General features: G+C 41.2%; 1 protein-coding gene across 1 annotated transcript in view; it reads left to right on the top strand.

Annotated features, from left to right (window-relative positions):
- The window catches only part of MYO3B (myosin IIIB), a 407,025-nt gene extending 391,256 nt beyond the window's left edge, over positions 1–15,769 (top strand). The window contains exons 33-35 of the mRNA XM_027128624.1: positions 12,740–12,846; positions 13,221–13,267; positions 14,966–15,769. Coding sequence (XP_026984425.1) covers positions 12,740–12,846; positions 13,221–13,267; positions 14,966–15,104 — 293 coding nt within the window. The 3' untranslated portion in view covers positions 15,105–15,769. The remainder of the gene's footprint in view (positions 1–12,739; positions 12,847–13,220; positions 13,268–14,965) is intronic.
- Positions 15,770–16,129: the final 360 nt, after the last annotated feature.

Genomic DNA, 16,129 nt, shown 5'->3' with positions numbered 1-16,129 from the left:
TAATGTGAACTGAGTCAGTGAACAGGTAGATGCAATTGTGACATCTGTGACTGCCTGTATCTGCCACCTCTTTGTACAGGTTGCCTTAGAATGACCTTAGGAAGTGAGCCATGATTTGTTTTTAAATTTTTATTGTGTCAAAAATTACAGCTTGAATGATCAACTTGTGCATATCCTAAGTAAAGCTGTCAGGTTTTCTCTTTTTCATCACAGATTGGATTATAATGCACAGACTACAGTTAAATGTGTTATTTGCTATGAACTCTGCCCCACACTTCAGGCTTCACAATTGCTGGTACCTCATTATCCAGCATGGGTGTTCTGATCACTAGCCACTAGCAAACCATTAGTCAGAGTTTCTTGGGCTGGTCCCACCTCAGGTGCCAATGACTGGTCCATTATGGCCAGGGATTGACCTGGAAATGTGGCTACCTGGACCTACTCTCAAAAAGGAAGGACCCACTTGGAAAACGACATCACTGTTCATGTTTGTATCTCCAAGAAAGGGGTCTCCATGAAGTCCTTTTTTAAAAAAATCCAGCTTTGACAGCCTCTGTCCTTCCAGATGGTACACAGAGCCAAGCCTGTCAGAGACCCTTAGTCTCCTGCTGCCTTTTAATGCTGCTTCTTGATTGCTAATGACCCCCAGCTGGACTGGCTCCTCAACCCATTTAACCCCTCCCTGCTGGGTCCCCATCTCACGCAGGGTGAGAGGCAGTGAGAGCTGGAAGTGGGAAGGTGCCAAGCCATCCAGGAACTCCCACCCTTCCAGAGCTGGTGGCATGTTTCCCGGCGCCATCACGCATGTCCAAGGTTGCTCCAGTGGAGAGCTCCTGTTAACATGATTTTCACTCTGTTGTCAGATAAATGCTACCAGGCTTCAGATTGTTAAAATTTCATTTGACTAAGCCAGCAAACACTGAAAGAGCATTTCCTGTAGGGTTCAAGAGTTGAGGACTACTGATATGAATCCCCTGAAATATGTTAGTTTGGAAACTTAAAATTAAATTACACTGGAACTGTCTTTTAGTCTGGTCGAACTTAGTGATCAGAGCAGATCGTATGTGTCAGTATACAAAGTCACTACAAAGAAACCTGAGTGAAGGTGATAATTTCCTTGTCTCGGCCTAAATCACTGTATAACACAGGAGATACCCATTTCAGGTATGCGGATAATAGCTGTATTTACTTTGGTTAAGCTTGGCTTGTTTTTTGTTTGTTTGTTTGTTTTTTGTGGTATGCGGGCCTCTCACTGCTGTGTCCTCTCCCGTTGCGGAGCACAGGCTCCGGACGCGCAGGCTCAATGGCCATGGCTCACGGGCCCAGCCGCTCCGCGGCATATGGGATCTTCCCGGACTGGGGCACAAACCCGTGTCCCCTGCATCAGCAGGCGGACTCTCAACCACTGCGCCACCAGGGAAGCCCTTGGCTTGTTTTTTTGCCACATGCTGGAATGTATTTTTTGCAACATACTGGTCAGGTGACTCAGAGAAGGGGGATTTAAAAGGGAAGAAAGCTGATGACATTAATTTGTTGAAAGATCTTGAGTCCAGTGGAGAAACTCAAACTCAGATCTCTCCGGACCTACTCATGACAAAATAACCTTCAATGAGAACAGAGGGAAGTGGAGAGCTTGAGAGGTCATTATTCTGTGTATGGTTTCATAAAGGGTTTTCATTAATCTCATATCAAATTGTAAGAAAACAAGGCAAAGAAATTAAATAATTCTATATGACCCTAAAGAACCAAAGTCTAAACTCTTGATCTGAGCAGAGAACTGGGAGCTTTGTGTCTCACTATTTTTATAAATCTTTAAATGTTTACTGGATAGTTGAACCAGATTTAATTTACAGTGAACTAAGGAATTTTTTTCCAACATGAAGCACAAGATAGGAAAATAACCCAAATGTAATTATTTTCTATTTAACTTTGTTTCCCCCAGACACTTCCTATTTTATTGGTTTTTTGGAGATTAAAACTGAAAGCACCAGAGTGATCTACTTTTTCACCACGAATACTGCATTGATCTCACTTTTGCATCTCATTAGTTTAATGCAAACAAAAGTCATACCTGTGATTTCATTTCGTCTCTTATTCACATTCGCTACTGTTGCCCACAGGTGCGCGCACACCTGCCAGTCATTTGTGTGTATAATCGCCCCGAACCAACTCATCCATACTAACGACTGCTCTCTCTACCTGTAAAAATATTTTAGAATTTATGAACCTTGGTGGGTGTTTGTACAGCTGTACGATATTAACCGGTACATTGCAGTTTTTGCTCACAGCTGGGGAAAGACTAAGTAACTGGTTAAAATGTGGTCTTTTAGTCCATCAGTGACCAAATGATCCAGAAAGGGGTTCGGATAAGGCCACCTGGTGCAGCATTGCTTTTTAAATGAGTGAATTGCGTTAGAATAAAGTTCTGGTATAGTTATGGAGAATTTTCCTCCCTGAAGCCCTGAATGCATTTTGTTTGGTCATCTTTAAATTCCAACAAGCCAGTAAGGTCAACAGCATTTATGTCCATTTTGCAGATGAGGTACTAAGAGGCCAAGCGGCAGGAAATCTGCAGCCACAGCATCTTAAAGTTGGCAGGGACCTTAAAGAGGCTCTCAACTAATGGTTCTCACCCTTTACCTGCTTTCACACTGGTTTCATGCAACAAACCTCCATCACGTACATCTTTCACTGCACACAGTTGCTCACACATTGGGAAGGAGCATGACTCCTAGGAGAACAGCTCAGAATCTCCAGGCAAGAACAGCTGTAATGTCCCACATCACCACCCTCTTGAAAAAATCACTATATCAGTCCAACCCCGTTTCACAGATAAAACATGGCAGCCCAGGGGGCTAAGCAATTCACCCAAGGTCACATACCAGTAAGGTCCAGAATTTGAACTACACCCAGGCCTTCTGACCCCAAGTCCAGTGCTGGTGTCGCTACAGCTGACCGGCCCTTTGCACGCTAACAGCAGGTACCGGAACCAGGTACCCAATTTAGAGAGCCAGGCAGAGCTGGGGATGAACACCCCGGAATCCCCTGCCACGAGGAATCAAAGACCCATTCACAATTAGTATAGTAAAAACCAGCACTATCTGGTGTCCCATATCCTCAAGCATTCAAAATGTTGTTCCAATCTTCAAAGACATTCTTCTGTTCCATTTTTATCTGCTTTTACCTAGGACATTGTTTCCCAGCTCCCGAGGAGTTCACTAGGTGATTTGCATCTCATTAGGAGCTCCAGAAATGATCTCTCTCAGCCTGCTGCCTGGCGCCATGGGTCCACTAAGCATCAGATACAGGTCTTAGATTTTTTTTTTTATGTTGACATTTTTGAAAAAGCTGAATTAATGCCGTTTTCCCACTGGGCACAGTTTGGTGGCCATTTTGGCCTTAATTCCTGCCCCCCCCCCCCCCACAGGACCAAAGTTAGAGAAGAGCCATTGTCAGGGAGGGTACAGAGGAAGTCAGTCATCCCACATGAAGACACCTGGCTGGAAAGGAATATTGTGAGACATCAAAATAAGCAGTTAGAAAACTCCTAAAAGCAGAGAGATGGGACATGATACAAACAATCTGACCACTATGCAAAGTAAAACAAAAAGAAAACCAACAGCAACCCATTAGAATCTGTATAACTGATTCTAAGCTTGCACATTTTAAACATTTTTGTCTAGTTTCAAATCTCCTGACACCTGAGTTTTATGTTTTGCTTTAAAAGGAGTCTTACTAGGTCCAAAAGGCTTTTCAGTTTTGTCATGCATTCATACTGAACCCTCGAGAAGAGCACTGAGCAGCATCGTACCTCTGGAAACCAGACATGTTTCCATGATCAGCAAAACTGTTCTCTTGGAATAAGAGAGATGATTTTCCCAGTGTACAGGGAAATTAATGTCTGCTTTGGGCTCAAGCCATTTGATGCAGCTTCCAGTGCAAAGAAAATGCTTGACGATGCCGGGAGCTCTAATGGAGATGCTTCCCCTTCCCAGAATTCCTTCTGCCATCTCAAAACCTCTCTGACCCTAGGCCAACTTTTCAAGATGCAGCTAGCTAATCTGCAAAATCAACCTAAGCTCTTAGGAAAGAGTTAATATCTGGTTTTTCCAACCCTGGCTACAAATTAAAATCATCTGAAAGGGGGAGGGTTTTTTTGTTTTTTTGTTTTTTTTGCGGTACGCGGACCTCTCACTGTTGTGGCGTCTCCCGTTGCGGAGCACAGGCTCCGGACACGCAGGCTCAGCGGCCATGGCTCACGGGCCCAGCCGCTCCGCGGCATGTGGGATCCTCCCAGACCGGGGCACGAACCCGTATCCCCTGCATCAGCAGGTGGACTCCCAACCACTGTGCCACCAGGGAAGCCCGGGAGGGTCATTTTTTAAACAATAAAAATGCCAGAGACCTAACCCTAACCAACTGAATTAGGATCTCCAGGGATAAGGCTGAGGCGTCAGTGTTTTTCAAAAGGCCTTCAGGTGATACTAATGTACAACCAGGACGGAGAATCACTCTCATATAACAAGAATCACGACAACCCCTTAGGCGCACCTGCTCTGCCTCGGGTGCCATGCTTTCTCTTTCCATACATTATCTGTCATCCTCACTACAACCTTACTTGCGTGATCATCATCAGTGAGTTCAGACTTCTAACAAGTGCTAGAGATGGGATTCATAGTCAGGTTTTTCTGACTTCTTTTTTCTTCTGTAACATTCATGTTTCTCAAAGTGTGGGACATGGACCTCTGGTGGTCTGCAAGTTGATTTTACATGGTGTGTGGATGTGACCTTAAATAACACTGAATTGTGTAGAAGAAAGTTACTCCTTTTACAGTCCTCAGTTTAAATTCTTCAGGTTAAGGAGAAAGTCATAGTGATGTTAGTATGTCTTACGTTCCTCTCACATTTACTCACCTGTCTTTTTAACAAACCTTTAAGAAGCCCAGAATGTTCTGTGGGAAACAGAACCTAGCTCAGCTGTGAGAATATTGTTTTGTTCTTACTGTATTTACTTTACGGTTTACTTCTATTTATGGCAAATGACACGTGTTTTCCCTTTACAGTAGTAGTTTCATTTTTAAAGAAATGTATTTAAGAGAAAAAGAAATTGGCTGATTTTAAAATATTAAATAAAGAATAGTACAGGTGTCTCGAATATAGCAAAAAATACTGAAGTGGCAGATGAATGCAGAAGTTTGAGAAATACTTTCCCACAACATGGTAATTTTGAAAAATGGGCATCTCTACACCTACTAGCCAATGGGACCTCTCATCCTTTCACACCAGACAGGCAACTAGTTCCATCCTTTTTAGGTCCAGCCGGGACCTTTGAACTTTGCTGCTGCTTCCAACTCAAGAGGAATCCTGAAACACAAATGGCTAATAACATGGGAAGGGGGAAAGGAAGGGCACTTACCCTCTCAAGTAATCAATGAAATGCAAATCAGAACAAATGACGTGCCATTTTTTCACCTATTGAATTGTCAGGCTTTTTCTTAAAGATGCTGACCCATGCTGGTGAAGGCCTTCAAAAACAGGTAATGTCGGGTACAGGTGGTAGAAGTATATTTTGCTACCCACTTCCTAGAAGGCAATTGGAAATAAAATTTTAAGTTTTTAAAATATGTATAGTCTTCGGCCAGTAATTCTACTTCTAGGGATTTATCCTAAGAAAATAATGTGAATTATCAAAGATCAAACTGTAAGTATGTTCCTCACAGCATTGCTTATTAGAGAAAAACATTGGAAACAACTTCCATGCCCAAAACAGGAAACTGTATAAGTTAATCATGGTTCATTCATAAAATGAAATAGCATGCAACTATTAGAAATGATGCCATTTAGACTAAACTGGAAGACAGATAAGAAACTTGTTCCATCATTTGCTACTATTATGGGAATGGGATTGGGGTTTTTTTTTTTTCACTGCTTAACTTATTTGAACATCATGTTCATTCATTACTTTAAAAAATGCAACTCTAGAAGTATAATACTATTTTTAAAGTAGATTAAATCATGGGAAAACATTTATGACTTTATTGTTAAGTGTGGGGAAAAGTAGTAACAAATTAGATGAATGATTAAGTTTTGATTTTGGTTTTTCTGGCTAAAAAAGTGAATACATATTCCTAGAAAAAATATTGAAAGGATATTAAGAAAAAAATACTTAATGAACCTTGTTTTTAAAAGGCCAATTTCATCGCCCTCCTTGGTAGACTAAGGTTCCCCAGAGATGTCCCAGGATAAGAAAGTCCTTGGCAATAATATTCTAATTGACAGAAATAAAGAGTGGACCACAGAGATACAACAGACCTTAACAAGAATGATGAATAGTAACCATTCATTCATTCATTCATTCATTGTTTGTTGAGTGTGTGCCAGGACCTGAGCTGTGAAATCGTTTTAGCAGAAGTTATTACCACTTCCCTAACTAATAAGGGAAGAATTCCATATAGAAAATTTATAACTCCACCATCTTCCACAGGCACTAATTTAACTCAGGGATATTTTCTTTGTAGCAATTTTGCAATTTTGAAGAAGATTGTTCATGACATAACATGGCAACTGGGAAAATTTGTAGCTTTCCTTTCATCTTAGAAAGGAAGATCTGAATTACATGCACCCCAGGAGAAAATCTCTCTTTCTGGTTGTGTGTGTGTGTTTTACAAAAGCCTACTGAATTCCTTCGTCCCTCCCGAAGTTAGATGTGGTAAGGTGAAAACTTATAAGAACGTCTCATTTAAAGAAAAAGCATTGTCATAGAGGCCATGGCCTGGGCCTTGAGGTTTGAATCAAAAGACCTGAGTCCAAGGCTTAGGCCCTGAGGGGAGACCAGCAGAGGGCCCCAAGCTCCCTGGGCTTCAGACCCCTTAGATATAAAAGCAAGGAGCCTAACCACAGAGGTTATCATCCTCCATGTCATAACTTAAAATGGAATTATCTCTGAACTACCAGACATAATTTCTCCCCTTCTACTCCCTGTCAAGGCTCTGAGCATCCCTGACATAGCCCATGCCACTGGTTGTTTATCTGAAATTCAAATCTAGCTCAGTGTCCTTTTTTTTTTTTTCCCTAAATCTGGCAACCCTAATTCCATAGATTTCATAATTCCATAATTTTCCAAAGACTGCATTTTTAAGGTAGTGCAGATTATTGCAGACTTTCTGCCAGTGTGGTTGTTATTGGGAAGGGAAGATTTAAGATGGTCTAGTACCTTGTCTCTCAGCCATGGCTGCACATTAGAACCACCTAAGGAGATAAAATATGTGTTTATATATATATATATGTAGATGTATATGTATATGAGATAGATAGATAGATCTATCAAGGTCCTGATCAGAGCACTGGTATTTTAAAAAGCTGAACATCTACTGTAGTGTGAAGAAAATGACCCTAAGTAGGGTGTATCTCGTAACTCTGTACAGGATTTGCCATCTGTAAATCTGGAACGCTGAACACTGTGTTTGCCTCAAGGGCTCAGGGGGATGCTTTACTTGGCAAGTGATGCTGGGAATGCCTCATCCACAAAATGGCAATCAGATCAGCAGTCATACTGCTCAGAAAGTATCCCTGTCTGCAGAGGCCCTCAAGGACGGTGCAAAGACTATGGCTCTCCCAGTATGCCCCCTCCCAAGAACGCTGCTCACTGCCTGTCCACTCCTCAGGGACCTGGAATCCATACTGTCCCACCCAGGACGGGGAATATTTGGGCTGCCTGTGCCATCCTGCCGTCCCTGTGGTTGTCCTTCCCCTGCTGCAAGCCCAGCTAGGAAATTTACCAGAACTGGCACATCTGTAATGGGTGATGGAAAGTGAAACTAAGTGTTAGGGGACAATGTTAGGCAAGAGCCTTTGTGGCCAAAATAGCTGTAACTCAGCAAGTCAAATAGAGTAAAGGAAGTCATTTCCTTCTTCATCTCTGAGACCCTGAGAGAGAACAAAAAGCCTCATTTGTAACTAAAATTGTGTTTGAATTAGGGTTGCCAGATTTAGGGGGAAAAAAGTACACCTGGCTAGATCTGAATTTCAGATAAACAACCAATCACTTTTTAATATAAGTATGTTCTGAATATATACTTACACTCAGAAGGTATTGGTTGTTTATCTGAAATTCAAATTTAACTGGGTACCCTGTATTTGATCTGGCAACTCTAGTTTGGATATACCTGCATGTTCAATAAAGAAAATTGAAATATTAAATTTCCAAACCAGTTGTTTAAAGTTACGGAACAAAGCTATCAACTAAGTTCAGCCATTTGTCTCTCACCAAGGACTTGGCCAGTTGTGCCGCCACACAGTGATCTGGAATTAGGGAATAAGGAGTATGCATTTCCTGGTGCTCTTGAAACTCTCTCCATATTGCTTCCATTTTCTGACAGATTTCTCTCCAGTTTATTATAGAGCTCTGTGACAACTCAGAAGAGAAGGGTGTATTCAAGGTCTCAACTATGAAATCAAAAAGTGCAGGGGGAAAAGAAATGTACAGGGGTTCCTGAAAGGAAAGAGAACCTATGTTAAGCTCAAGCTGGTATCCATGATATGATATACTTTTATAAAGCACAACAGGTAGGTAGCACCCAGAGTATTACAAACTGGAGAATTTGGCCTGGCTTAACAAATATTTATGTGAGATGGAAGTTGGCTACTTACAGAATATGAACATCATTGTCTTCAAAGTAATAACTCATATTCTAATGTATATCTTCAAACTTGAACTGCCCAGCTTATCTACATAAACTAGTCAAATGAACTAGGAAAGTGCCAGGTAACCCGATTGTTTTGTATCTCCTATGAGCAAACTGGCTCAAGAGCCAGAAGACAGAGGTTAAGCTTCCACTCTGCCACGTACAGATTTAGCCTTTCTTACCTATAGTTTCTTTATATATTGAAAGAAATCATAATTTTTGTCCAACATGCCTCATTTTTTATTTTTAAATCTTTAAGGGAAAAAAATCATGACAAACTTCTCAAAGTGCACACATATTTAGATTTAATCAGTGTGCCATATGCTATTTTGTATTTGCTTCTTTTTCTGAACTTTGAATTTTCATCTATCAGTATCATACCCATATTTATCCTCATTGGTGCCTTTATGGTATGACATCATATTTATATCTCAGAGTTAACTTGTCCCCAATTATCAAATATTTATCATGTTTCTAGCTTTTTTCTGTTAAAGAAAGTATTGTTCTAGCTTTTTTCTGTTAAAGTATTATATCCATCTTCATACAAATGGTATTTTTTTCTCTTTTGGTTTACTTTGTTGGGACATGTTCCTTGTGTTATCTATTGTCAGGTAACTTCAGGAGAAGTGGAGCCTATGGACTCATCTGTGCACCTGGGGCCTCTCTCACACTGTCTTTTTACTTTTTGATTTATCCTAATTAATAGAAAGACAGTAGTAATTGCTTTAATTGAAGCTCTTTGTCAAGGTGGCTGAATGTTTTTCAATATCTCATATCATAATTGCATTTCAACATGTATAAATATTTCTCCATCTTTCTCTTGCCTCAGCCTTTCCACATTATGGATAATAGACTTCTGTGTCTATATTTTTAAATTTGTTTTTATCTTTTGTTGCACTTTCTTTCATCTTAGGTTTTGTTACTGTCCATCATATAGAATACTTCACTTTAATATAACTGAACCCATCCTTGTCCCTAATATCTTCTTCCACATTTAAGATATATAGTCTATTTCATTTCCTTCTAAAGTTTTTATGGGAATGTTTAAAATGTTTAACTATATAGCTCATCTGGAATTTATTGTGGCTGGTGAGAATCAAGAAGTATATTGAGAAAAGTAAAAGATTTAGAATTAAAAAAAATTAATTTGAGTCCAACAGCAATAGCTATGGCCTTAGGCAAGTCACTTAACCTCTTAAGACTCAAGGTCCTCTATTAGACTGAAGGCAGGGACCTTGTCTTTTTCCTTGTTGTTTTCCCTACAATACTGAGCAAAGTTCTTTACATATAGAATAAGTTTTATAAGGTGTATATTTAAGTTACATTTTTTGCATATTGCTATCCAGTTGTTCCAACAGCAGTAATTGAATAATGATTCATTTCCCAATTATTTATTTGGCTGCTTGTGATCGATCATATATCAGTGATACTCAGATTTGTTCCAATGGCAAAGCACCTGGAAGTTGTGGCACTTCTTGCAAAACATCATGAAATATGGAGATATTAAAGTTAAAATAATGAAAATTAAAATTTGATGCTAGGGCTTCCCTGGTGGAGCAGTGGTTGAGAGTCCGCCTGCCGATGCAGGGGACGCGGGTTCATGCCCCAGTCCGAGAAGATCCCACATGCCCCGGAGCGGCTGGGCCCGTGAGCCATGGCCGCTGAGCCTGCGCGTCTGGAGCCTGTGCTCCGCAACGGGAGAGGCCACAACAGTGAGAGGCCCGCGTAACGCAAAAAAAAAAAAAAAAAAAAAAATTTGATGCTAAATCAGACACCAGCTTACATTAGATTCTAGTATGGTATAGATACCACCAGATACCAACAGTTTGTCTTAATTTATGGGAAATGTTAAAATAGGTAAAATTCAATCCAATAACTGAATTCTTTCTAAGAATCAGGAAAAGAACACCCACCTATGAAACAGCAAGTTCATCAAGAGCAAAAGTTGAGAACCACGTCTTATAGTAAGCATTCCCAGTTAAGAATATAAAATAAAAGCTTCTGATCAATTGTAAACTGTACATAAAGTCCGACTGAATGGGGCTGAACCCCAAAACTATTTAAGATCAGTCTTTTGAGTTGTCAAGTTTGGAATTCCTGTAATAGTAGAAAGTCTAAGAGGGAGTAGATGTCAGATCTCCAGTGCATGCTCACACCGGCAACCTTAACTCTAGATGTTTCTGTTCATTAGTCTATGAATCAGAGGAGATAACAAAAGAACCTCACAACCTTATGTTCTACCATATTACAGAATATGAACTTCATAAAGCGTATGGAGGTAGGTATGTTGGAACTATCAGAAAGTACCCTTATCAATTCTGGATTCCTTGTACTCTGAGGATGACGCCAGTACAAGAGGCTTGAATCCTGTTCTCTGCACAGTTCCTGAAGATGTGGACAGGGATGTCTGTTAAGGTTATTGGAACCTTCTGCAAGCACCATCATATGGCTATGCTAATTAATATTTTTTCATGGAGCTTACTTTTACTTAAATTTGACTTTTTTTTTTTTTTTTTTTTTGCCGTACGCGGGCCTCTCACTGTTGTGGCCTCTCCCGTTGCGGAGCACAGGCTCCGGACGTGCAGGCTCAGCGGCCGTGGCTCACGGGCCCAGCCGCTCCGCGGCATGTGGGATCTTCCCGGACCGGGGCACGAACCCGTGTCCCCTGCATGGGCAGGCGGACTCTCAACCACTGTGCCACCAGGGAAGCCCTAAATTTGACTTTTTAAAACAATTTTTTTATTAAGAAAGACAATATGCTGTAGTTTTTTTTTTTAACTGCCAGAACAGGAGGTAAGAGATCTAAGGTTGGGTCCCCGCTCTGCCACTTGAACTGGGGTGTGTCATTCATTTTTTCCTTTTGTGAAAAAATGGGTATTTAGAATGGATGGTTCCTAAAGTCCTGTATGGTTCTAATAGTCTTGTTCAAACATAGATATGTTCCAATTAAAAAAAAAAAAAAGACGCAAAACTTCATACTTAGGAAATTGATAATTCACTCTTCATTGTGGTCCTTGCTGAGTCATTCTTCACTTAGAAAATTCCCCTAGAATTTCCTTGTATAGTAGGAATCTCTAATGAAATCAAGCTATGATTCCAAATACAAAGCTCCAACTCTTTTTTATAAATAATTAGTTTATGGTATACCCTTGGTCCAAGAAAGTGATATGTCTTCTCCAAACCATGACATTCATGAGCAATATTTTATGGTGGCTGTGTTTGCGTGCATGCAGGCACGCGCACGCGCGCACGCTTGTGTGTGTTGGCAAGAAGTTAGAACTGCTGAATCCTGATTCAGATATAGTGCCAAAAGGACAGCAGATTTCATGAAAATCATCTGCTTGGAAGGGAAATAAATCATGACTTTGTTGGACCTGTGGTTTCTTAATTTCTAGTACACTCTTGGTCCAGGGTTCCAAAATCAGGACTAACACGGAGAGGCTGCTCCCTGAAATCGTGCAATCATCCTTTCCCCTTCTCCTTTACACTACCTCCAGAGACTGCATGGATCAGTGGTATTGTTCAAAGCATTTCAGAAAATACTAGCTCAAGCCATTTGCCTTCCAAAATGTATCCCCCCAAAATGTATCCCACCAAAAGGTTTGCTTCTCATCTACCCAAGAGTGTGTGTGCTCCAGATGTCTTTGAACTCTCACTGTAGGATGTGGTGCAAACTGCCCCAGATTGCCTTCATTGCCTTAACTGAGTTATCTCACCAAGAGGGCATTCTCTACTCTACAAAGGCTGACCACCAACCTCTACTTCACCAGCATGGACAAACCAATTTTCTTTCCTTCACTCTTGACTGCTGACTCAGATAAGAAAGATGTAGGCAAAGTCCTCGACAGCTGCCCTTGTTTACACTTAGCAATCTGTGTGTGTTTGTGTGTGTGTGTGTTTAGCATGATATTTCTCCTAATATTAGCAAAGCTCTAACGTGCCCGTTAAAACAGGACAGAGTTTCTGCTATGTGCATTTATGTGATGAGCGATTTTACACTCAGTTTTTCCAAAACCTCAGATGCTTTACAGTAAAGTTTTGCTATCCTGTTGCAGATTCAGAAAACGGTCTTGCACAGAAGCAGCGAACACCTCACCGAAGATGTCAGCAGCCCAAAATGTTGAGTAGTCCTGAGGACACCATGTACTATAACCAGTTAAATGTGAGTTCAAAGTGGCCATAAAGCTGTTTCACTGGCTTTGTTTCCAGTTAATAATTCTGTTATTAATACCTGTTCCAGCCCCTCCAGCCCCGCCCCCACTCTCTTATACTCTCCTCTTGAACATGTGCTTAGGCCCTTTATCTGTTGCTTTCATGTCAGGATGTCTGCCTTCACGGTGAATAATTGATGTGGTTTATCAAAGACGAGCAAGATGCATGCTTCATCAGGCTCACTTGAGCCCTTTGATCAAAAAAATTATGCTGTGACTTCTGATATTATCAGCATCTGCTTGCATTCAACACAAAATCACTTTGAATTAAAAATTAACGACTTGCTGCTTTCCTTTGACTGTGTGTTCTTGGCCCTCTCCACAGGGAGCTCTAGAATATCAAGGGAGCAAGAGGAAGCCAAGAAAACTTGGGTAAATATCTGTCTTCTTAGTTCTAAGCAACTGTAAACAGAAGGGGTCCTTTGTGATATTATAGAAAATGCAAAACTTTCCAGAGAGGCTTCTAAAAATATGCAGTGGGGATATCACCACTATTATTGACACTGGAAACTACTTTTCACAGTAGCAAGTATACAAAACTTGAATCTATTCTGTCTGAAAAGACTGAAATTGCCACCAAAAGGCAAGTGTTATTTTTCATAATTATCCCAGGAAATTGTACTGTCCTCATAATTTGAGACGTGTATCAGGCTGTATAAAACTCTCCCACAAATCAGAGCACTCCATGCAGTGCAAATAGGCCGCTTCCCCACGTTCCCCTACCTGTGGGCCTTAAAGGTACACAAAGGATAATTTCCCCCAATGGTTAGCCAGGGACACTGCAGAGTTTGTGGCTGATTTGCTTGTTAGCATCTCGATTAAGAATAGGAGTGAGACCGGTCAGAATGGCCATCATCAAAAAATCTACAAACAATAAGTGCTGGAGAGGGTGTGGAGAAAAGGCAACCCTCTTGCACTGTTGGTGGGAATGTAAATTGATGCAGACACTATAGAGAACAGTATGGAGGTTCCTTAAAAAGCTAAAAATAGAACTACCATACAACCCAGCAATCCCACTACTGGGCATATACCCTGAGAAAACCATAATTCAAAAAGAGTCATGTACCCCAATGTTCACTGCAGCTCTATTTACAATAGCCAGGACATGGAAGCAACCTAAGTGTCCATCAACAGATGAATGGATAAAGAAGATGTGGCACATATACACAATGGAATATTACTCAGCCATAAAAAGAAATGAAATTGAGTTATTTGTAGTGAGGTGGATGGACCTAGAGTCTGTCATACAGAGTGAAGTAAATCAGAAAGAGAAAAACAAATACCGTATGCTAACACATATATATGGAATCTAAAAAAAAAAAAAATGTTCATGAAGAGCCTAGGGGCAAGATGGGAGTAAAGATGCAGACCTACTAGAGAATGGACTTGAGGATACAGGGAGGGCGAAGGGTAAGCTGGGACAAAGTGAGAGAGTGGCATGGACATATATACACTACCAAACGTAAAATAGATAGCTAGTGGGAAGCAGCCACATAGCACAGGGAGATCAGCTTGGTGCTTTGTGACCACCTAGAGGGGTAGGATAGAGAGGGTGGGAGGGAGGGAGACGCAAGAGGGAAGAGATATGGGGACGTATGTATATGTATAACTGATTCACTTTGTTATAAAGCAGAAACTAACACACCATTGTAAAGCAATTATACTCCAATAAAGATGTTAAAAAAAAAAAGGTACAGATGTAAAAGAAAAAAAAAGAATAGGAGTGAGGTAGGTAATTGGTACTAGTCTGAGAAATAAAGATCAGGAAGGGAACTTTCTCATCTAGAGGGAACCAGACAAGTTAATTCACATAATTTAAGTTGCAATATGATTACAATTTCCAGATACCACTAAATTGGGCCCATTATTAGTGTGTGACCTAGATGTGAAAGGCTTTGTGGATCAGACACCAGTTCTCCGGGCTGGGGGACCCTGAGCTACCGTAAGCTGCCCCCCCGACTCAGTGTTGGGGCCCAACCCTGTTCCAAGTACTCACACAACTTAAGCTGCCCCATTGATGACTGCTGCACTTGTTTTCTTTTTCTGCTGAAACTCTTTCCTTTGTTGCAGCCAAATCAAAGTGCTTGATGGGGAAGATGACTATTACAAATCTCTGTCACCTGTGGGCTCTATCCCCGAGGAAGACAGCTCAGCCCACCCTCTCTTTTTTTCTTCATCCTCAAAGGGAGCATCTTCTGCTCAGCACTGAGTTGTACTTCCTGCCCCCAAGTCTGTTGAGGGTAAGAACAATCATGGTAATTGACTGATTGTCATTTAATAAGAAAGTCGTGCAATGGGGTCAGCTTCTATGGACATGTGGTCTGTTCTGGAGCCTTACTGAACAATTTTCAGATTTCAAACCATTTTCTCCTACCTCTGTCACCCTCCCCACATCTGCTGTGTAGCCTGACCTAGGCAACCTCTCCTCTCCTCATCCCATGGGTCCCTGTGGGACACTGAGCACACCTCCACTACAGCAATAACCATCATTCATGCCCCCAACATCTAAGAGGGTATCAGTCTCACGTGTGGACACTGATGGTATTTCTTTATTTTTCCCACCATGTCATTCCATGCAGAATCCGCCCCTGTGGAAATCCAGGAGTCCCTTTCCTCCTCACGTCTACACTGCATCCCCTTCCCCTTTGCTGGTCTTTTCTACCCCATCCTGCCTCTCCCCAGGGTCAGGGCTCCATTGCTGAGTGCCCCCATCCTTGAGGAGTACACTCAAGGTCTCTGAGGCCAGGATAATTTTTCATGCTCAGGGGAGCCTGAATCTTTCAGGTTCTTCCTTTAAGACAAATGAACCCCTCTCTTGCTAATTATTATCCTGATAAAGCCTTTGCCTCTTTATTCTACCTTACCAAGACACCCCCATCAACTTGGCAGTAAAAAGAAAGGAAAGAGATGGAAAGAAAATCTGGACCTGTCAGAGTCCATGTCACATCATTTTGTAACTGTCCATTCTCTGGTTGGCTGTCTCCATGAGGCTGTGAGTGGCTGCAAGGGAAGCATTTTGTCTCGTCCACCTTTCTGTGCACAGAGCCTAGCACGGTGCCTTGCACAGAGAGGACATCCAGTAAATGCCCACCCTTGAGTGAGTGGAGAGACTTAGTTATACAACATATCTGACAGGAAAGTTACTTTCAATTATATGTGATAGACTATTAATCACTTTTCTTACACCATAAGCTCTGATTTTTCAATGAAGTTTGGCCTAGTCCTATTGTAATG

Source organism: Aethalodelphis obliquidens, unplaced genomic scaffold (genome assembly GCF_003676395.1).
Source record: "Aethalodelphis obliquidens isolate GAN/ISIS:26980383/991018 unplaced genomic scaffold, ASM367639v1 scaffold2, whole genome shotgun sequence".
Lineage (NCBI taxonomy): Eukaryota > Metazoa > Chordata > Mammalia > Artiodactyla > Delphinidae > Aethalodelphis > Aethalodelphis obliquidens.
Note: the sequence above shows the minus strand (reverse complement) of the source record. Positions and strands in the feature narration are given on the sequence as shown.